This window comes from Chamaea fasciata, unplaced genomic scaffold (assembly GCF_029207755.1).
Source record: "Chamaea fasciata isolate MVZ Bird 193981 ecotype frontalis unplaced genomic scaffold, bChaFas1.0.hap1 SCAF_7, whole genome shotgun sequence".
Taxonomy (NCBI): domain Eukaryota; kingdom Metazoa; phylum Chordata; class Aves; order Passeriformes; family Sylviidae; genus Chamaea; species Chamaea fasciata.
In genome coordinates this window covers 25,238,265-25,261,386 of record NW_027094092.1, presented here as the reverse complement: position 1 = coordinate 25,261,386, position 23,122 = coordinate 25,238,265, and the positions used below count along the sequence as shown (strand labels likewise).

At 41.5% G+C, this 23,122-nt stretch overlaps 1 protein-coding gene across 3 annotated transcripts in view; it reads right to left on the bottom strand.

Moving 5' to 3' along the window:
- CHP1 (calcineurin like EF-hand protein 1) overlaps positions 1 to 22,537 on the bottom strand; it is a 37,256-nt gene extending 14,719 nt beyond the window's left edge. For all 3 annotated transcript variants that reach the window (XM_066188064.1, XM_066188063.1, XM_066188065.1), the window contains exons 1-7: positions 22,286 to 22,537; positions 16,163 to 16,235; positions 9,050 to 9,130; positions 7,651 to 7,778; positions 6,697 to 6,758; positions 5,634 to 5,756; positions 543 to 4,323 (exon numbers count right to left, since the gene is read on the bottom strand). In XM_066188064.1, the coding sequence (XP_066044161.1) occupies positions 4,270 to 4,323; positions 5,634 to 5,756; positions 6,697 to 6,758; positions 7,651 to 7,778; positions 9,050 to 9,130; positions 16,163 to 16,235; positions 22,286 to 22,352 (588 nt within the window). In that variant the 5' untranslated portion in view covers positions 22,353 to 22,537 and the 3' untranslated portion in view covers positions 543 to 4,269. The remainder of the gene's footprint in view (positions 1 to 542; positions 4,324 to 5,633; positions 5,757 to 6,696; positions 6,759 to 7,650; positions 7,779 to 9,049; positions 9,131 to 16,162; positions 16,236 to 22,285) is intronic.
- Positions 22,538 to 23,122: the final 585 nt, after the last annotated feature.

Genomic DNA, 23,122 nt, shown 5'->3' with positions numbered 1-23,122 from the left:
GAATTCATCCAGCCCACAGATGGCATGAATAAGAACGGTAACAGCAGCGTAGCTGTATTCAGCGCTATGCCCGTAGCCAGATACACGAAGCCTCATTTCAGATGATACGTTTTGGTTTCCCCTCCCCAGGTCGCTGCCAGCCGCAGCAGTGCCCCGCCGGCTGCAGGGTCTGGCTGTGCAGGGAAAACAGGCTCTCCCGCTCGGCCATCTGCTGCAGCCCGGCGCCGGAGCCGCAGGACGCCCTCGTCCCCGGCGCCGAAGTTGCTCGGACTTTTCAGGGCGGCGGGCGGGTCGGACCGGCCCGGCTCCTGTCCGTCCCCACACGGGCACCGGCGCGCTCCCCGCTCGGGGCCGGCGCTGCAAGGGCAGCCAGCCGCTGCCACTGCTCCGGCCCGGCGCCGCGGGAACCAGCCCGAGCCCGGGCCCAGCCCCATCACGGGGCGGGACGGGGAAGCGGGTGCGCAGGCGCTCGCTCCCAGCCCAGTCAGGGATCCGGCACCAGGCTCCGGGCTAGACGCGGCCGCCGCTCCCGCCGCACTCACCTGAGCGCGGCCGAGGCCGCGGGGCCGCGGCCGGCCCGGCCCCTCCGCCTCCTCCTCCCCTCACTCCGCCATCTTCCCCTCCTTCCCCCGGCCTCCCGGCGGGGGCTCTCTGCGCCCGGACCCGCCCACTCGGCCGCGAGCCTATTGGGTACCGTGCCTGCGCATCAGCCCTCCGGTTTTGGCGATGATTGGCCAGCAGCGCCGTCCATCGCAGGGCTGGAGTCCCGCCCCCAAGGCGGCCCTCTCTGATTGGCCCCAGGGAGGGCACAGGGAAGGGATTGGCTCGGGCGGCGAGAGCGGGACTGGCCCGGGGCGAGTCCTCCGGTGACCTCCACGGCGATTTAAAGGCGCCGCTCCGCAAGGGCGGCCGGGCTGCAGCGCCCGCCCCGCACTACCTGCTCGGGGAGGGAAGGGGTGCGGGGACGTACGGTCGCGGGCCGGCGGCCCTACAGCACCTGCTGAGCTCACCGCGCACTGTAATTGCCACGAAAGGTGGCCTTCAGTCGTTCTGCCTTCAGTCATTCCGCTGGGTTTGTGTCATCCGCAAATTTTTTTTTTTTTTTTTAGCAGCGGTAATTTTGCGCTTCAAGCTGACGGGTGGATGCATTGAAAAGTGTGAAGAGGAGTACGTCCCCATTCAGAAAACTGTTGAGAAACACCCCCGTCTCACCGTGATTCATCCCAGATTACTACAAGATTTCGCTCGAAATCTTAACACGTGTGTTAAAGCATTTAATACAACGCCTTTCTGCCCCGCCACGTTTTAGAGCAGACTGAAATGAAACACTTTTGCGAAGTTCGGTATTATACCCACATTCTATTTACAACAAAAGCTGCGGTTTCAAAGAACCAAAAGCAGGTTTTTATGTTGCATTGTAAAGTTACAAAAACTAACATAATTTTTACTCCTGCTCTTCATGAGTCAAATCCTGTATTTGGATTCTCTCCCCAGAGTTGTTGCCCAACTAAGGGGCCTACAGGTTTCAGTACTGATTAGGTATCAAACTGCTTTCTACAGTCTTGACAATTCTCTAGTGACCGGTTGCAACCACATATTTCTGCAGTCAAGCCTCCAGCCAGTCTCCACATAAACTCATGGCTGCCGATTGGAAAATAGACTATCCCTAAGTACACTGGAGAATGGTTCACCAGCAGTTAATATCCTATCCTTTATACAAAGATGAAATAATAAGTAGCTCTGCCTCTGAGCTCGCAACACTTTCACCTCCAAGATGACCTGTTCTGAAGACAAAATACTTCCCCCCCCAAGCAACCACCTATGCTAATAATACTTTTGTGGAAATCCGTTTGTATCTGTACAGCTTAGTCTTGAATAATTTTAAATTCAACAAATTTAAGATCTCAGCTCTCTAATACTCCTCTTACCGTCTACCACCTTTTAAACTAGATGTTATATATAAAGTTTTCAGAATATTGAGTAAGACAGTTATTTACATGTGATTTATTGCCATTATACTAATGGCAAAGATTCTGATAGTTGATCTTTTTTTTTTTTTATTGGAGGAAGGTTGGTTGTTCTTTGATTGATTGTGTTTTGGGGTTTTGTTTGTGCAGTACAGTTAGACCATTTGCGTTCACCTTCAAGCACATTCGCAAAACTATCTGATATCTGAGGTGGAAGCGTGTAGGAACAAATGTCACTAACGAGCCCTGTGTGTCCTCTTCTGGAGCTCATGTTTTGCCCTGGTTTTTGCCAGCAAAAGAAAGGATTATCAATACTCTGAAAACAAGCGCAGTTATAAGAAACCGATCTGTAAGGCCTGCTAGCACCATTCCTACTGGTATTTAGCTTTTCCAGTAATTAAAGGATAGTTGGTTGCCATACAGGAAGAGCTAGGGGATGGTTTAGTTTTGGTTTTTGTTTGTACAGTGGAAGGTTTATTTATTTATGGATTGATAAATACAATAAGGCACAACTGCAGGTTACAACTGTAGTGTCAGAAGACAGCAACACCTACTTCTAAGCAAATTACAAAGCCTACAAGCACTTTTTACTTTTCATTAGCACTGTTACATTCCTATTTTATATGAGGCAGTTATAAAAGTGTAGTATTTCTTTCTCAGAGTAGAGGTTTAATTTACATTTCTTTCTGGAACTGTGCTGCACTCTGCAAAACTATAAAGTGCAACATTTTACTTTTGAATTCCTTTATTTAAAACAAATCAAAAATCCTTCAGAGACCTGCATGTTATTCTTCAATGAAAGTGATGATTAAAGGAACTGAGAAAAAAGGAAATGCACATTTGACAGTAGTTTTGAGACTGGTAAGTATTTATAGAAACGTTAACACATGACAGAGAAGCAGTTATAACACCAATTCCTCAATAAAGAAGCTCTCAAGGTTTTTTGGTTTTATTAGAAGGATCTCCCAGATTCTGGAATGCTCCAGCTGAACTACACGAGATCATTTGTCAATCTAGCCACAGAAATATTTTACTATTGAACCTTCAAGAATCCTGATCTCTTGAATTTATCAGCATCACATTAATAGTATTAATCATCTCACACCTGCAAAGAGATTTGTATAGAAATACATTCTGAAATATCTGGGATAATATGATCTTTCCCAACTTGTATTCTTATGCCAGAGCTTTCTTAAATACAGCTACCACCCTCAACACAAATATAACAGACCAGGACTTTCATACTGGAAATATAAATTACTCATTATGCAGGCCACTGTAATTGGGAAAAAAACCCTATGAAATCAGTTTCATGATTTCATGTTTCATGACACTATGACCAGGCGGCAGTTACAGAACTACAAAACCAGATTTTGGCATGACTGGTTTTCTACACTGGCAAACAAATTTACACTTTCAGAAGTAAAACCACCCTGGATGAGGTGGTTTTAGATGATCCTAGACGAAAACAATCTGGAGAGGACACTTCATGGTCCACTGGCTGTCAAGCCTGCAAGCTATGCAAAGGAAAGAAACAAGTTTCTGCCTCTGCTACTAGAACAGTTCAAGTGACATAGTGCAGATTTCCTATTCCTTTTGAGAACACCACAGGCTGTCCCCACCATAGATTCTACTATTGTCCCTGTGAATTCATTCCACAAAGAACAAAATCTACCCACAGTACTTTAAGAAGTACTCTTAGCTATCATCATGCATTTGTTCTAGTTGTACAATGAAGCCATTGAAATTGAGAAGTTCTCAAATAAAAGGTAGATTTAGAAGCACTGCAGAAACAAATCTGCATGTAAAGAGCCAAACAGGAAAAGGGGCAAAAGTGTTTTTAAAAAAAAGGCAGCTGTATTGTGGCAAAAGTGAGTATTATGAATGCACCTAGTATTTGAATAGATGCCTGTCTCCAAAATGTTTCAGAGGGCACTTCTGTGGCACGTACCCGTTTTTCCATTCTCAGATTCAGAGCTCAGAAGAATCAGTTTGTAGATTAAACAGTAGTGTATAAGGAGAGACATTTTTACTGAAACTGTAGTGCAGAAGGAGACAAAAGAAAGGGCAAAAAACCCAGGATGGACAACGTTAAAAAAAGCTCCTTTTCCAAGTTGCATGGCAGCCATTTCCCTTTGTTCCAGTTGCACAGGGAATGTTCACATTGGCAGAACAAATCAGGGAGGGGTTGGAGATGTACTGTATATGCACCAGTAGCAATGCTCTGGGGTATGGTGCTAAGGAGAAAATGAAGTTCTATTCATTACATAGTTGGAGTAGAAAGGAATAGGCTCTCCATCCATCAGTGAAGGAATCGAATGCTCATTTTCTGCTCTACATCCACCTTCTCCAAAACCTGCAATAAAATTGAGAAACAGCTACTTAAGTTACTGTACATCCCTCCTAGAGGGTTTCTTACTCTAGTACTGAGGAAATGGGCAGGAACACGGGATGTCTTCAATTCAGCATGCTAGTCCATCCAGACAGAGACTGCTATTTCTCATTGTGGGATAAGGTCTGTCCAAGAGAAGGAACTTTAGTCATCAAAGCCACAAGAAGGCTGTCAATCAAAAAGTAACTAATGTGGTTTCAGTCTGCCAACTGCACAGAAAAGCCTGGAATTCCAAAACTAGATTGTGTGGTAATGCCCAGCCAGGAAACACAAGGGAGAATGGAGTAGAAAAAGGGACACGAGCAATCACTGAAGAGCAAAAATCCAGACCAGAGCACCACTAATGTAGATCTTTGTAAAACTGGGGTGGCGTATTCATTCACTAAATTGGTATTAACACTGAGGCATGAAGACATTACTCTGCTCCAGGCTGTTTCAGGCAGTAGACTTCAGTGCTTCAAAATGAGAGTAATTTATGTTTGAAGAGACCTCTCAAAGTCTTTTAGTCCAATCCCTCAAATCCTACTTAAAGCAGGACCTGCTAAATCAGGTTGCTCAGGGCCTTGTCCTGGTTAAGTTTTAAATATCTCCAAGGAAGGAATTTCTACATCTTTCAGAAGCTATGACCATCCTCTTAGTAAAAAGTTTTCCTTAAACCAAACCACAAGTTTTGGTTGCAACTTCTTTCTGCCACCTTTTTGTCATCTCCAAGGTAAGTTTAGTCAATAGCATCTTGTCAATAGCATGCCATTAGGCAGCTGAAATTGTCCTGCTACAGGACAACCTTCCCCCTGACTATCTAATGCCTCCCTACTATTACCTGTTTTGGACTATCAAAACACATAATTCAAAGTACCAGAGCTGGGAACTTGAATACTAGTATTAGTTGTGTCACTAACAGAATAAATGTACAAGTGAAAGCTGATCAGTGCTTTTACAGCAGAACAATTCATCTGTTCTAACTGTGCCAGTCAGGCTACTTGTGTAGAAAGAAGCAGTTGCAAAATAGAAAGTGAAAATTCTTCAGTATATTCAGGACTGTAGCTTTATGTAAAAATATAAAAAAATATGTGGGGTAATTATTAGCACCCTGACAGTATTAAAAATAACCCCAAAACATGACTAATAAACAGATGAAAAAGCTAGCAGAAGTCTTTGCCCAAATGCAGGCACAACTACTTCAATAACTTCCTCTCTGTTGCCATTTGCATTTGTCTGAATGACTTGCTCATTACTGAGCAGTTTCATTTAGTCATTAAAAAGAGTTTACAAACCTTTACAAATTCTGCAAAGGAGATGGCACTATCTCCATCTTGATCAGCTTCCTGGATTGTCCTGTCAGCAATGCTGCCCAGCTGTTCATCAGAAATATTTACACCAACCATCATCCGTAATACCTGTAGCATACAAAATAACCATCACTGACATAGAAACACAAGCATCCTTAGTGCTTTTTGTGTGTACTGCCAAAATAACACCACACAAGATTTTCATTGAGTTAATTTCTAGCCAGAGTTCTGTTGTCCTTTGTACATTAAGTCTTACAGGAAAGACAGGTATCTTTTGCAGCCACCATTGACAAAGAATCCTGCTTTTTCATTAGGCAGCAGGAAGAGGCAGAAGCAAGAGAAAACTTTTGGAGCTAGGAATGAGTAATTCTGTCCAACGCTTCTACTTTTTCCCCCAGAAAACACACCAGCATTTGATTGAATATCTGCTGTTTGAGATGTTTGCCTACAGAAATCTTGAAAGTACATGGTCAAGTGACAACTGCTGTTACCCTCCACATTCAGTAAAGCATTTTCTGAGCAGACAGAAGAGGGCAGTTCCAGTGAAAAGCAAACCTTTTTTTCTTACATCAGGAACCACAAATTGCCATGTGTACTTCCCAGGATTAGCAGCATGTAATTACTCCTAGCACAAGCCTAGTTTCATACATATGCAACACTGATGAACTTTGATTACCTTTGCAGCAATTTCAAGAAGTTCTATTCTATAGAGGGGATGCACAGCGGATCAGACAAACAACCTAATCCACTTCAGTACTGTCCTTTTGAAATCCTTTTAGAAGCACCTTTGAAAGTTGTAGAAGGTCTTAAGGGGATTAGTGTATTTGTTGAATATTTAGGTGTCACTTCCAACAGGATCTGCCTAGCCCACCAAATAAGAATAAAGTCCCATACCATATAAAGCTTTAAGAAAGAGGTAATCAGAGACACCACATTACTCCAGCAGTTCTGAGAAAACTGTTGCAACTCTCCTCTTCTAAGTGAGTATAAAGTCACAGAGAACATCATGATTGAGTCATTCAAAGCAGCCCTGTACTATTTTATTTACCTGGAGAAGCTCATCCCTGGAAATCTTGTCATCTTTATCTAGATCATATAATCGAAAAGCAACTACAGGGAATAAAGAAAGAAAGAAAGTTGAATTCAAGTGCCATTATCTTTTTTGATAACAATAGATTTATCTAAAAGAAAAACAACGAAACTAAGTACTTGTAAGTTATTCTAAGAGAATTAGCTTAGAATGTTAATTCACCATAAAACTCATGCTCAGTTCCATAAAGTGTTATTACCACACACAGGAACAGCATTATTGCCAATAGTGGAAACATTTTATGTTCACAAGCACTTTGCTTGCAGGATACTTCCTCAAAACTCCAAGTCGTGGAAGAATAATTATCACTAAGATACATACAATCCTTTAATTTCAGAGCACACCATTTTTACATTACCATTGATTCTCTTTGACTATAATTCTGGATGAGATATGACAGAAATTTTAAGTACTCTGGAGACTGTTGCCAACTTTGACTAGCAAGAAAGAGCATTCTGCTCATATACTGTAGGCAGACATCCAAATACTTAAGAAAGTACTCAGCTGAAGGTGGGGAAAAATACTATATTATATGGAAAAACTAGAGAAATAAGCAGAAAAGCTCATTCATGTATAGGATGTGGCTTCTAAATCTGAAATAATTTTGCATACAAACCATTTTGAAACACGTCTGTTATGAGACATTTTGCAAAGTATATGTATTACTCAGGAGCCAACCAACTCCACCAAATTCTAATATATAATGGCTCAACTGTTGACATTCTGAACAGGTAAGCTTCCAAGTGAATGAAAAAAAAAAATCAGGCATTAAAAGAGATCATTCCGCAGGAAATAACTGTGCAGAAGGTCCCAAGCCCCTTTCCTTCATTCCTATGGAGGAAAAAAATCCCAACCCAACCACAAAGAAGACAGAAAAATAATTGATTCTATAGGAAGGTTCACATTTCTTACAGTGGAGCTTGTTACTTCTGCTGTTCAGTGGTTCTGGTCCATTCTGGTCTTTGCTCTTTTCATTATCTTCTATGGGTCGGAAGTGGGCTAGTGTCCTCATGAATCCACGGAAATTCACCTGGTCCTCTCTGCATGAGCATTTCAGCAGGTCAGTTTTTAGCATACCTTATACAGGCTCTTCATTTCAGTAAGGAAGACTATTATTAACTGAGGCATCAAGACCATGTGAACTCTTCCATTCCCACCTCCCCAGGGTTTGGCTGCCTATGCTGTTGCAAGCTGGGATCGTGCTGTTATGAAGCACGATGTGTAAAAAAAAAGAAGCTATGAGAAGTCTTACTGAGGGCTCCCCTTTCCTTACCTGCAAAGTCTGCTTAAGCTGAAGCCCTCACCCTCAACCTACGCCTGAGCTACGCTGCTGCTATGCCCGAATGTAGCAATGTATCTTGCTGATCTGGACCCTGATTCCCGGCATTGACTTGATACTAGTTTCAGCACTGTCAAGCCCTAGACTACTGTTGGTCGACCTCACAACAGTCACTGGACACACTTTTTTTGTGTTCAGGTGCATATCCTTCTGCAGCAAATACATCACCCCTTCCAGCTTTGCTGTCACCCTTGGCTCCTGCCTGTGGGGCTGTTATTGCTCACTGCTCTCTGACAGAGTTCTCTTCTCTAGTTTCTGTGGGAACCAGCCATGTAAATACTTCCCAGGATGCCTGCTTTCTATTCAGTAAGCCCTGCCTGGTTTTAGCTGATATTATGACTTGATTAGACAATTCAATCTCCATCAATCAGCAATGACAACTGCAAGAGCAGAAGCAGATTCCATAGAACAATCCAGAGAGGTATAATGAAGAGAGACAATACTGAAAATTTGATTATCTCTTTGGATTTGTGTTAGAAGTGTCATAATCTATGTCTTAAATGTAATAAAAACCTAAAATCAACCAACCAAAAAAGCCAATCTAAATCAAATAATAGTGGTACACTTACTATATCAGATAGACTGAGACCAAATTAGTTAATTGTAATGCTCCTTTACACAGAATAGTGTTGATACAAGTTTGCTTTAAGAAACAACGTCCATACAGGGCCTGTAATTTCTTCAGAAGTGTTCAGTAGTTTAGGAAGAAGAGTGGAAAACTGTGACAGAAGCCTGAGTTTGTCAATAAATAAAGCACTAAAAAACCTTGTAAAGTCATGAAGTATTTCTCATTAGAGAATTAAAATATGCTGAGGAAACTATGTACCCACACAGTGCAGGACAAGTTTGAAGTGGTCAGTTATTAGTAAATTCAAATTCTGTGCTTTAATTATCAGCATTTCACTCCCATAAAAACTTCTGACAAACAACAAATTTTGTGCCTGCTCACAAATACAGTTTGTTGAAACTCACCCTTCTGGAAAAAAGGCGTTGATGATTCTGTCTCCAAGTGGATTGATGGCAAGTTCTGGAATCCGCTGGAAGTCTTCACGGCTAAGTAAAGCAAGAACATAACAAGTCAACATAAAGTTGAAGTCAGAGAAGAAGCTGCTTAAATAGAGTTCACAGTAAAACATCCATGGAATTCTATTTCTGCAGCAAGACACTTGGTGATTTTGAAAATGCAACTTTTTAAATCATGTTTTCTTTATGACTAATGGCACAAAATAAAGCAAAAGACAATGCCAAACTTATACTGCATTACAAACTAGCAGTGCTCATTTATCATGTTAACAACACTTCTCAGACACTAACATCATTTGTGCTAGAAACCTTACTGTAATGATGCCAACTAGTTTGCAATGTAAGAAAAGGAGAGCTTCTGAAGTTGCTTTGAAAGAAATTATGGCTCCAAGATGAAAATATTGATTGAGGATTTTTAATATTTATTTTGGTACTTAATCATATGAATTGTCATGACTTTTCCAGACTGCCTCATTTCAGATTCTGGAAGAATACCATACTTCTCCATGCATACTATAAGTCATTAGCATGTTCTAATAGATGATTTTATTGTTGTTTTTTAATGCAACAAATCCGTATCTTATAATAAATGCCAAATTTCAGATTATTTTAGCTTCAACCTAGCAGTATTCCTATTTTAAACTGGCAAATTTTCACTTTTACAGGCACCTGTACACCAGACATAATTTCACCAGTACAGGCAAATACTCACTGCTCTTGCCAGCCATTCTCTTTTCTGGTCATGATTATATGTACACAGCACAATATAAACACAGCTATGCTTACACTGTTATTCTTCTGATCTGAAAGACATCATGAGTTGTACTGCATACACATTTTAGAACAGTATGACACGAACACAGGCTTCATTTTCCTATTAGAATTGCACTAGTATTTTCTCTTTTCTTTCAACCTAACAGACTGCCAGTGTCAGGGAAGTGGGTAATCTTGGTGTGACCAAGGCAGACACATCAGATGTCTCTTAGTGAGCAAGTTTGGTTGGTTTGTTTTTCTTTACAACAGAACACAGCAACTTATCAGTTAGTACAAGATGTACTTCATAATCATCTAAACTTTAAATTGCAAACAGCAAGGGGGTTAAGCTGTAAAAATGCCCACCCTATTCTGTCTGGATGCATAGCTGGACATTTCCTGTCCAATATGCAGAAATACTGGCAGTTCCCTTTGAGTAAAATGCAGTCCTGCTGGTTTTAAAGTTGGGGTCAAAGTCTCAAACTTGGTTACTGAATGTTTGCTACTTTCCAAAACTATGCTCACTAACTAAACTGGCAACAAAGTCTGACTCGTGACATCATTAAACCAAAAAACTGGCTTACGAAAGTAAACACAAAAAGGTTTTAAGATTTTTTATATATAAAAGCCTTTTATAATGCTGTGATATTAAAGACAGGGTAGAAAAGAAATTGGCTGACTTTATCACCAGTCTAGCTTGGGAAAGGCAGAGAAGCAAGATGTTCTAGTTTTAAACATATTCTAAAGCACTTTTTGCACCCAGTCATCACCACGGCACTGTTAAGACTCCTAATTACAGTGCATCTGTAACAACATGGTTAAGCTGTGTGACCTTCTGACAGAGTGACCTGAACATATTTTTAAGTTATCCCAGCAAACTTCTGCTCTGACCAGGTCTCTGTTATTTTAATAGGCAAAGTTAACATCTGTTTAGCATGATCAACTTGTTACCAGACCCTTCAGGACTGCTGCACTTTAAGCTATTGCTGAAGGGCAAAGTATGCATTAGTGATTTAAGCAGGAGATGCAGTGATGTGGAAAGCCTATGTCCTAATAAAAATATTTTAACAGCAGAACTTCAGTGTCAATGCTAACTTTATAACCTAAAAGCAGAAGCTGCCCCCTCTTCCATGTAGAGCAAAATCCTAATGCTTCAGAATTTTTTACTTGCATATCACAACTTTTTAGTATTCAGCCTCAGTAGACACTTGGCATTTCAGCCTTCAGTGGTTCTGTTTTCTAACAGGAGATTAAAAATTAACCACAAATAACTCCCTGGTTTCAAATCTATTTGTCCCGTCATTATCAGAATTGCAGCAGAGCACTTCTGCTTATTAAGAGCACATTATTAAGTGAGCGTTATAACTGAAACAGCTGCAACAGCCATAAAAGCAAATAAATGTGAGGTAAGTTATTCTCTATTTTATAAAGCTAACCTTTCCTGCAGTCATTACAGACCAACTTCACCTGGCTGAAGCTGGTGCTTACAGGAAATTTAATACCCTCTTACTTCTTCTGTGTTCGTAGGCAACAATACTCTTCTAAGGCATCTTTCAATGAACCTGGCTCTCATGAAATCTTTGCTTAAATGCAACAGGCAAAGCAACCTTTAACTGCACATGAACATTATGCAGGCCAAGCATTTAATACATGTGTCAGTGTATTCACAATTAGATGTAATTTGCAGTGAAGAATTTCTAAGTTCTAAGCAAGACAAGTATTCCTAAGCATGAGTATTCCCTCCAAGGTACAGAACAGATACCTACTGTAAAGGTGGTGTTCTGCCTTATCCCAAAGGCTGCAAGAAGCCTACAAGACCCCTTTTTTCCTTCCATTTCTGGTTGTTCATTCTTCTGTTACTTCTAGATGGTAGCAAAACACTGTTCCCTCACCAGGGATGAGGAAGGGTATCTAGAGCTGAGGGAAAGTAAAATAACCCCACATATACGTGCATCAGAAGTGGTAGAGGAAAGGAAAGATGTCCAGAGGATACAGGTAACAAGAAATTACTTGAAGAAGGGAAATAATTAAAAGCAGTAAGGCATACCATGCAAGTTGGTCAAAAAGATTTAAGAGGTTACTACTGAAGAGGTTCCATTGCTCCCTTCCCTTGCTAACATCAGCTTTGTCATTCATCTAGTCTTTTGGTGGTCTAATGTATCCCCCATAAAAAATCCCCCACCTTCCTTCTCTCTAATTAGCTTTCGAAGTTGAAATCACAACTTGAGGCAGTTCAAAAACATAAAAAAAAAAATCTAAAAGCACCACAGCTGACAATGAGGTGCTGGAAGCTTGGAGAAGTCATGGGGAAAGAGTACCAATACTTCCCCCCCCACCCCATCCTTCAGGATTGTGTCATCCATCTCATCTAACTCTATCCTTACATATGCTCTACATAAATGTTAAAAGTTGCTTAACTATCACAGCCCTAACTGGTTCATAAACATAAGGCCAAGAAGTACACAAAAAGGTGATAATTAGATGAGCAATAAGGAAGGAAAGAAAAAAGGCAGCATGCATAAAGTGTGGTTGAAGATGCAAGTATAGACTATTCCTGTACCCTGTCTTTTCCAATCCAAACCCATATCCTTCCTGTCTTTTCTATTTTAGATAAAGCTAAAAATGCTTTGCATTTTCTTGAGAAAAAGTAAAGAATTCCACATTCATAGAGATAGCTTTTACATTTTCCAATACTGCAGTATCCATTTGAACTAATAAGAACAAGCCTGACATATTTCCAGACCCAGATGGTTCAGTCAGCTGACAAAGACTGACAGACGGCCTGGCTCGCTCATGTTACCCTTCTCTCAGGATCAGAGGCTTTCTGAAGTTCTCCCGCAGACACGTGTGAACAGCTTTATAAACATGACACCTGCATGTACAGCTCAGTGTGTCCATTCTCTGTAGCTAGCAGTTTTCAGAACATTTTCCCTTCCTTCCTTCCTTCCTCCCTCCCTCCCGGCTTACCAGGCTATACCAATTACTGTACAGTAAAAACTACTTCAAGCATTTAACTTGTCTTTTCAAGAAACTACTTTTAAGTGGGAGGTTCCATACAAAATTTACATGCAAAGACAGCAGTTTAGATAAGCACCTCCTTTTATAGCTCTGTACATGTCTGTCTGCAACAACTTACTAGCAGATAAACTTTGGAACAAAGACATTCTTGTGTGGTGTACACTGCAGTACCAGCCCAACAGGGAGACTCACTAGGCAATCACATACTTATCCTGTTCAGGCTATACTATTTCCTCATACTGGAAATCAGCAAGTAAGGAAACATGCACACTGTTTTCCTCCTGAGCTATAGTTAGGATGTAGACAGAACAAGTATGTTCCAGATTTCACAATTTAGATGTAGCTATGGAGAACCAAATCTTTTGCTTTGGCAACTGAGCATGTCACAGTATTGAAATCAAAGGTGACAAAAGAATTTTCAAGAACAGTTTTGTCCTGTCTTTTCCAACATGGTTTTGTTCAGATGGTGGAAGTCGGAGGGAACTTACTCCTTTTGTTTAGAAGAAGTGAAGCTAAGGAAAAATATAAAATTTTTCTACACTTTTAAAGAAAGGTGAAGGTAAACCTGACATTTTTACCTTTACAGGTAAAAATGGCTGTAGTCACTTAGAGAATAAATATGTGAGAGGGAAAAAAAGGAAGCAAAAACCAAAAACTTTTTGAAGACCAAGCTTTGTCTTTATCAATAACCACCTCTAATATTTCATTTATGTAACTCTTTAAAAACAAAGTGCCTTGAAACTGCACATAGGTACACTGGATAGAAACATCTGGCTATGAAAGATCTCTGCTTTTGATTATAGTTATAGAACTACCAGGATTGATCATCATCTACCAGACCTTCTGTACAAAGTGCTCTTTACTTTGCCCTTCTTCAGAAGGGTGGTACACATTTAAAGATTTATTTCATGCCATAAAGAACTGCTTAACATCTCTTTTCCTAATCATGGTCACATGAGTGATTTTGTCATGTTTGATTTGTAAGTCAAAGGTGCAAGTCATCCTTACGGAAACAATAAATCTTGCTCACAGGAAACAAACAGAATACATACCCTCTAAACTGTTTGGTGGCAATAAGGAAGTGATAACTTCTTACTTGTCTTAAAGCAGCAAGTGCTCTTTCATTTGTATCTCAGAAACCAACATCTATGACCTTCCAAGCTGGAGTTCTTGCTCTCTCCTCAATCTTTATTTTTCAGGAAGTAGTTTTCCATTACTTAAAATTAATACTGTCTGCATTTTGTGGGTACCAGAACATGTTTTAAAAATTGGATGCCACTGTTAAGTCAGACATGTTTGAGAGTGGGCTGTGCTTAGGGGCCAAGACTGCAAGCTAAGGGATCATAATACGCACAGTTGCTGGGATTTTCCAAACAACCTCTACTTCCTTTCCTAAGTACCGCATGATTATCAACAATGGAAGTCTACCTCCTCCTGATGCATAATACTATGAAACTGAGCATTGTGCAACAGACATTCATAGCATATTTAATCAATTACTCCTCTTACATAAACCGATTACAATCACTTTGACATTTATACAAAGCTTATGGATTTAGTAAGTGAATTTAGTGTTGGAGGAGAATGCAGAAGAGTTGAGAAAGAACATGTCCTGAGTTCAAATTGTGCTAGACTAATCCAGTAGCCACCATCTTCATTCATCAATGAATATTAAACTCACATATAAAGTTTGTGGATAAGGTAATGTTTAAAATTATTTTGAAAAGAACATTAACAGCCTTTTCAATCTCATCAGTTGATCTCTACATCAGAACTGCCAATGCCACAATTTATATAATGCATTGGTTTTAGTGTCAGAGTGGGCTTTTGGAAGTTCCTGCATATCCCATCCCAAGCCAGTTTTTCACATGCACAATCCATTTAGTCATCCCTTCAGCTATGCAAGTCTAGAAATTTACAGTACAGCCACAGTCCAAATCACTGGAGTCAATCAGCTTCAAAACCTACACAAGGCAAAAGGGGAGGGAGAGTATTTTTAACTCAAAACAATCACTCTGTAGTCCTGTTTACCATACAATTCCACATCCAATAACTTAAATGCTGCAAAGTCAGCAATTTGTGGCATCAGAAGGAACTGCGCATTTCCTTCAGGAAAGGAAATTGCAGTAATCCCAAAGCACTGCCAAAGACCATGTATCTTACAACTTGCCACTCTACTCTTTCAAGAGGTGACTCCAGCATTACAGTTAGGTTGGTTTATAGGTAGGCCTATAGCTTTTCTGGGTTTATAGTGCATCCTACAATCATATTTTACAAGATTACATACAAAACCTCAGGTGATGCCTAAATCGCTGAATTTGACCGGGATAGAGCTGCTATGAAAGAAATTAACTCTGTGAGAGCCCAATCTCATGTTATGCTACAACAATGCCCCTTTCCCCTTCCTACTCTCTCTTGCATTCTTCTCCAGCTTTCCTTTCAGCATTCACCCCATATGGTGAATGGGAAACAAAATCCATGAGAGTAGGGAAGGCTACAGAATGACAGCAGGCAGAGATATATTTTAACAGGCCATCATCTCACTAGAGTTTACCTTTTGGTTGAGAACATTCTTTGCAGCTGACTTGGTCCATCAAAATGAAAAACATTTTGAAGATAAAGTGAAAGACTCATCTTTATTTAATTGTCTACACTGTAAGAAACCAGTTTACTTCTGTAGGTTTTGAATTGTAGATAGGAAACAAACACTAAAGATCTTAGAATGTCCTGCACTACCAGGTTAAAGAATAGAATGTTTGTTTAGTCACAGTGACTTGGTTCCAGCTCTTTTTTTATTTTTGAGCATACTAATAGACATGGGTGTTCAACAAGAGGTGCAAAGTTAAGTAAATGGAGTGCAGATCCAAGTAGTGTTTAAAGACACAGAATATCAGAAACAAGTTAAGTATAGAACTTTATTCTTATGGAAGCCAGGATAAAGATGACACAGCAGAACCATTCTCATAATAAATAGTAGAAGCAACTTAGGTAGAAATAACAATGTAAAAGTGTTCTTTCACAATTCAGAACATTTTTATAAGACTCTGAATACCAAATCTGAACTTTCTCCTATTAACTACTACAAACCTTCAAACTACTACACTACAGCAAAGACAGTTAGTTACTTAGAGCACCTCAGTTCAACAATTAAACCTTCCATGGAGACAGTAGGTATGAAAGAACTTCTTATAATGGCCTCAGTGATTTACCAATGAGAAAAACACGCTGATATCCAGCAGCAGCAAGCCAGCAATACAGATGTGCCAGAGCAGGTACAGCTGAGTTACCCACCTAAGAGTGCCATTTTCTCCTTTGTCCAGGCTGGTGAAGCGACTGTACAGGCGGGTGATTTGACTGTGGGAGACTGAAGAGAAAAGAAGATGACAGATTAGCATGTCAATGATTCCTCATAGGAGCAGACCTCATTACACTGAACCGGGCTGTTGCCAGAAGCTGTGTTCAAGAAAGAGTTCACACAGAACCCGTTACATTGAAAGCACATGACAAGGAGCATTTAGGGACTTTGTGAGCTATAAATCACAGCTTAATATTCAGGAATCTACAGATTAGCTCATTCTTCAAAAATCTGTCTGTCTTCTACCCATTTCTACTTTTGATCTTTAACAACTTTTGGTTATCTGAGTCAGTAAATGTCAATTAAAAGGAAGAATATTTGATTCACAGTTCCACTTTATTTCCTTTAATACCTTTATGACTATAAATAATCTGGACACAGCTTACACTGATGACCTCTATATACTCGTGACACTAAAGACCCCTGCTATAGTATCTTTCCTTCTCTTTTGCTTACCTCTACTCCCATTGTCTTTTTTCCAGCTAAAGCTGGAAACTGAACTCAGTTTCTCTGCATCTGGAAAGTGGTCAGAGGGGCCTTAATTTTTATTTTACTTTTCTTCCTTTACAGGACTGCTGAAATCTGAACATTCACAGAATAAGAAAATAACCTGACTTGGAAGGGACCCAGAAGAATCATTTGAGTCCAGCTCCTGGTCCTGCACAGCACCATCCCCAAGAATCCCACCATGTGCCTGAGAGCATTGTCCAAACATTGCAGGAACTGTGTCAGGCTGGTGCTGTGACCACTTCCCTGGGGAGCCTGTTCCAGCACCCATTCACTCTCTGGGTGAAGAACCTTGTCCCAATACCCAACCTAAACCTCCCCTGCCACAGCTTCATGCTTTTCCCTCAGGTCCTATCACTGGTCACCAGAAAGCAGAAGTGAGGAAGGCTTTGTTCCAGAACTTGGAGCCAAAGATAGATATATTATTCAATTTAATAATATTTTTTAGATCCTGCATTAAACCAGCAATACTTTGGTGCCCAGCCCTCTGTTAAGATCTCTCTGCCTTCGAGGGAGTCAACAGCTCCTCCCAATTTAGTGCCACTGGCAAACTTACTTAGTATGCCTTGGAGTCCTGCTTCCAAGTTGTTTACAAAGATGTTAACAAGAACCAGCCCTGAAAAGGGAGCCCCGAAGAACTCTATTAGTGACTGGTCACCAGCTCGATGTTACCCCGTTCACTGTAACCCTTTGCAACCAACCCAGAGCCAATTGCTCACAAAATTCATTTCCAGGCTTCTAGGATGTGGAATTAAAAATTTAAAAGCCTATTTCTAAAGAAATTTGAGAAGGAATTGGGATACAAAGCAAGCAGAAAGTTATTGCAGACTTTAAGTCTGCAGTTTGAAACACCAATTACAAAGGCAATATTAAGTTCAGCACAACTGTGTCAACATTACCAAACAACCCAAGATATTAGACAACGAGATCTTTAGTCTGTGATGTGAGTGGGATAGAATAGCAATTCCTTTAACACTGAAGGAACACTTGTCCTGGTTTCAGCTGGGACAGAGTTCATTTTCTTCTTAGTAACTGGTACAGTGATGTGGTTTTGCGATTTCATAGAATAACGATGACAACAAACTGTTGTTTTGGTTGTTGCTAAGCAGTGCTTACCCTAAGCCAAGGGCTTCTCAGCTTCCCAGGCTCTGCCAGTGAGAAGGTGCACAAAAACCTGAGGGGGAACATAGCCAGAACAGCTGATCCAAACTGGCCAAAGGGATCTTCTGTACCACAGAACATCATGTCTGGTGTATACTGAGGGAATTGGCCAGGAGGGGCCCATTGCTGTTTGGGGACAAGCTGGGCATGTCAACAGGGGGTGAGCAGTTGTACTGTGCTTCACTTGTCTTTCTTGAGTTTTATTTCTCTGTCTATCCCCTTTCCATTACAATTAGTATTATCATTGTTATCAATAACTTTTCAAATTGTTATTATATTTTACTTTATTTCAATTATTAAACTGTCCTTATCTCAACCCACGGGTTTCACCTGCACTCTTCCTCAGCCTCTCCCCACACCGCTACAGGGAGTAAACCAGCGTCTGTGTGGTACTTAGTTGTTAGCTGAGGTTAAAGCACAACAAGGCCCCAGAGGAGATCTTGGCTTTTCAGTCTCTTCTGATGAAGTTAATAAATACATGAAGTAAGACTGAATTGAATGTTAATGTTTACTTAGTAAAGGTGTGATTGTCTACAACCTTAAACTAGGTCTTAATGTAATTTTCAGGTTTAGTAGTTTAAAAAGCCGTCACCAGGACATGCGCAATGCTGCTCTTACTTGCTCAAACTTCTTTGGGAAGAGGTTGCACAGTAGTTGGTTGATCTGTGACAAATGAGACGAATTTCTTTTTCCAGGTTATTCTTTATTTCTCAAGGCTATTTGTTTAGGTTCAACAGTTTCCTCTTTTAGCATGACCTGCCGGCAACTGGATTTTCACACACACACATCCCCCAGCCTCCTTGTCTCCTCCGCAACTTTCATTTTTGCACAGGATTGGGCAATTTGCTCGATTTCACCTAAGGCAACTTCTCTCCAAAAAGACTGGGCAGCTGGCTCACTTTCAAGTTAAGCAACACACACAGACAAAACAAGCACCAGTACTCTAAAAACTTCAAACTTCTGCATTTCTGATATAGTGTTTTAGATAACGTAACAACTGATGGTGGAAAAAAAGAAGGCTGGAGTTCGATCTCCCATTAGAAGCCCCATAATTCCACTCCTCCCTGTAAACAAAGAAGGTGATGAGAATTCTACTCAGCCACCATTTTCAAACTGATGTCAGCATCTCCATTTTTGGAACCTCGCTGTGACAGCTAGTATGTGAGAACTAGTACGTAGCTGTTGTCAGGAGAAGTGATATTTTCATTAACGTCATACTAGACAAAAAGCACATCATAGCTCTGTGAAAAAGGAGGATGATTCAGGTTTACCACTGTGTTCTGCTGTAATTTCCTTTTGGCTCTCATCCCTCACAAAAGCTGTGTCACTGGACATTTTTCAGTGCATTTGCAAGCAAACAAAGATTCTCCTGAATACCCTAGGAGAATTATGATCTACAATTTATAACTGTTCCATAAAAATCCAAGGTTAAGGCTTAAAACTAGCTGAAACACCATTTTATCTCTACTGCTACCCCACTAAGATTCTTCTAAAAATTTAGGGTCAAGACCTCTAAATTAGGAGTTGCTCCCTCTATTTTACTTATGTTATATCATTGTAAAGTTTTTAGCAATTAGACATTCTTGTCTACAACAGTAGCATTAACTCATTTAAATATATTTCTATACTTAGAAAAATATATAAATATCTATCAGGAAAATCTATTATTATCTGCTACCATGCAAATATTTTTTTCTCCTAAATTTAGGTATGAGCATTAGTTTATTATTAATCCTGAGGCAGAGTGCTCCAAAGCATGGAAACAAAGGGTGTGAACCAAATAGTTTGAATACTATTACATTCCAAGGGCTTTCCAAAAGCTTCCAACAGAATGCAGACAAGCAGCACCTTGTGCCTCTCATCTTTTTTTTATAGTTGCTACTGAAATATCAAAGCAATTAAGATGACTTCAAGGTGTTTTCATGCTCAAGTTTCAAAACGTTTCTATGCAAAGCAAACAATTTCCAGACCACAACATATAAGTTTTAGGGCTGTCAACTTCAGGCTTCACACCTGCTGCTGAGAACCTGATGTGTTACCTTTGCAGATGTCTTTGAACTTATGCTATAAAGTGCTTTTCACTACCACAAAACAAAACAAACAAACAAAAGAATTTTAATCCAAGCAAATTTCATTCAAGAGACTGCGTTATTGCATGGCTTTTGAAAGACTATGATTCAAGTGCCCTAAAAGACACGTTCCTCATCTGTGCTGCTGAAGAATATTACCAGAGTTTCTCACTCGTGTCAGTTTCATTAGCTATTCAGCTCTGTGCTACATGCAACTGAGCAGAAGTTATATAATTCCACAACTGAACCCAATCAAATTGTTTAAGTATTCTACTCTGTGCTTCATACCTACCCCAAATGAACTGTAGAAAACACATTTCACAGCAAAGAGGCCAAAAAAGAATCCTTGGGAGCACTTATCAGACCACCAGTTCAAGATAGACTTGTAATGCTGCCAGATTTTTTCATGTCTACGAAGCCCCCTTCTCAAACTCTCCAGTAGCTAAAGTACCATCAGCATCCAGTCTCCAACAGCCCACAGCAGCCTAGTCAGTAACACTACCTTAGCATTCTGCCTGTGAACTTTCATCCAGATAACCAGTGTTTGGCTTTTTTTCCCCACCTTGTATAAATATTTTCACCTATATGAAGTGTACAGCAGTACTAACAGCTTGGTGGAATTTTCCATCTACACGGAGAAGCATAAAAACCAGAGAAAAATCACATTCCTAAACTGCAGGTACAGACTGGGGAGAAGAAGAAAATGATTGATAAAGCCAATGAAAGACACTGTGATGACTTACAAGCAAGCATGAGTCAGAGATTAGCAATGGTTGATTAACAAAGTGGTATTACTTATAAAATTGACTAGATAAAACGGGAAAATGAACAGACCCCAGGACACAAAGCTGAAAGCCACCAGTCATAACTTTGATCACCCTCTGATGATACAAGAAAAACATTTAGAGGCTAACTAGAGTCAAGTGGATTTATTGCTTAGGATGCCTACATAGCCATCTTACTAATATTTAACTGTCATGTAAGTAAACTTTTAGGAATAAAACACCACAGAGAATCGTTCAAGTAGCAGCATGAGGAAAAATGTAAAACCTTCTGGAAAAATATTCCAGATTTGGTGTTTGGTTTTTGAAGCATCTTTATAAATGAGAGGAGGCTACATTTACTCCATGATCTTTGTGATTAAAAAGAAAAAAGCCACAGAAAGTTGCTGCTGGATAAGCAGACTTTGACATTCCTACTTGTTTATCACAGCCTTCCTGTAGAAGGTTTTCATGACAAATGGAAAAAGGATCATGGAAACTATGTTAACTCACTCAGCCAGCCACTATATTAGCACCAGTGCCATCTCAATCTTCTTCCATTCCTTTTCTGTAGCCACTCATTTTCTTGACACAAATAAACCATCACTTAAGAAGAATATACGATACGATTTATATTGGAAAGAAAACTGAAGAAAGCATTTTCAAGTAGCAAGAACAGATGAGAAAGCATATTTAGAAGAAAAACTGTCGGCTGGGCACAGCATGTTGACCTGAGAAGTTTCCTGGGGAAACAAACAGCAAAGTGATACCTATGACGTTATGACCTCTGCTCCCAGCTAATCAAGCGGGCATCCTCCATTTATTATCATTTAGTATTTGCTAGAACTCTCAGACAACCATTCTATCAGGCAAATTAGCAACACTGGAGTTTCACCTCCTCTAAGGTATTTTATGTTTATGGAGAACAACTCGATCAAATACTGTAGGATAAAGTCTCTAAATATTAGAGTCCAGCTTAAATAATGCTCTCCCAGTTGCTGACTAGTACAGGACTTTTCACTTCTTTTTAGTTAGTAACACTTACCTCTCACAAGTTACCTTACTTCCCTTATGGTTTAAATGCCACTCAGCACACATTCTAAATACCCTTATGGCAACTTTAGCACTATCCCCTGAAGCAAACCACACTTGGGGAAAAAATTACTATCCAACACAATTTCTTTGGATTAAAAACTGAGAGAAACTCCAGCACCAGACATCGACAGACAACTCTCCAAACCCCAAGGAGTTACCTCTGACCGAATACGATACTGCACAAACCAAGAGCACCGCTTCCCCTCTATTCCGCTGGGATCTCGCTGCTGCTACCGGCAGCGGTGGGGGGGAACCGAGAGGCGCTTCCCAGGTTTCCGCGGGCCTGCCGGACACGTCCGGCCGCGGGGGCCGCGGGCGGCTGGGACCGGGCACTGCCCCGACGCCAACGCCGCGGCCGCGCCGGGCAGGGCCCCCCGGCCCCAGGGACTGCCAGCGGCCCCGCTCCGGCCGCCGATCCCGCCGCGCTTCCCGCCCCGCCCCGCCGCGCTCAGGCCCCTGCACTCACAGCCCGTCTCCTTCTTGATCTCTTCGATCTCCTCGTCCCGCAGCAGAGTGGACGCCCGGGAACCCATGGCCGCCGCCGGGCCCGAGGGGAAGGGAAGGGAGGGGCCGGGGGAAGAGTTACGCAGCCGAACAGCAGCGACGGCGGTGCCACAGCCGCCCCCGGCACAGGCCCGACCGCGGCCGCGCCGCTGCTCTGAGGCGGAAGGCGAGAGCGCTCCAACTGCCGCCGCCCCGGCCGCCGCCTCCGCCCGGCCCGGCTCGGCCCCGCCCGCCCCTTCCCGCCCCCTCCCGCCCCCCACACGCCCCGCGGCCGCCCACGGGCCCCGCGCACGCGTGTGGAAAGCGCCTGTGCCCAGCGGCAGAGAGGCCTGCTGAAGGAGCGGCTTGCTGAAGGAGCTGCCTTGTTGTTTGTTTCCCAAGTTCGTAGCGGCGCCCGGTCCTACGGTCTTGCTTTGTTTTGCAAATCGCAGAATCACGGAACGGGTGAAGTTTGAAGGGACCGCAGTGGGTCAACTGGTCCAACTTCCCTGCTCAAGCAGGGTCATCATACAGCACCATGGTACAGGATCCCACCCAGATGATCCTTGAATATCTCCAGTGAGGGAGACTCCACAATCTCTCTTTGCAACGTATTCCAGTGCATGGTCACTCACACAATAAAAGTTTTTGCTCGTGTTCAGTTGGAACTTCCTGTGCATTCATTTCTGTCCATTGCTTCTTGTCCTATTGCTCAGCATCACTGAGGAGAGCCTGGCTCCATCCTCTGACATCTACCCTTCAGACACTGATAGACATTGAAGAGGTCCACACACAATCATCTCTGTCAAAGCTGAAGAGG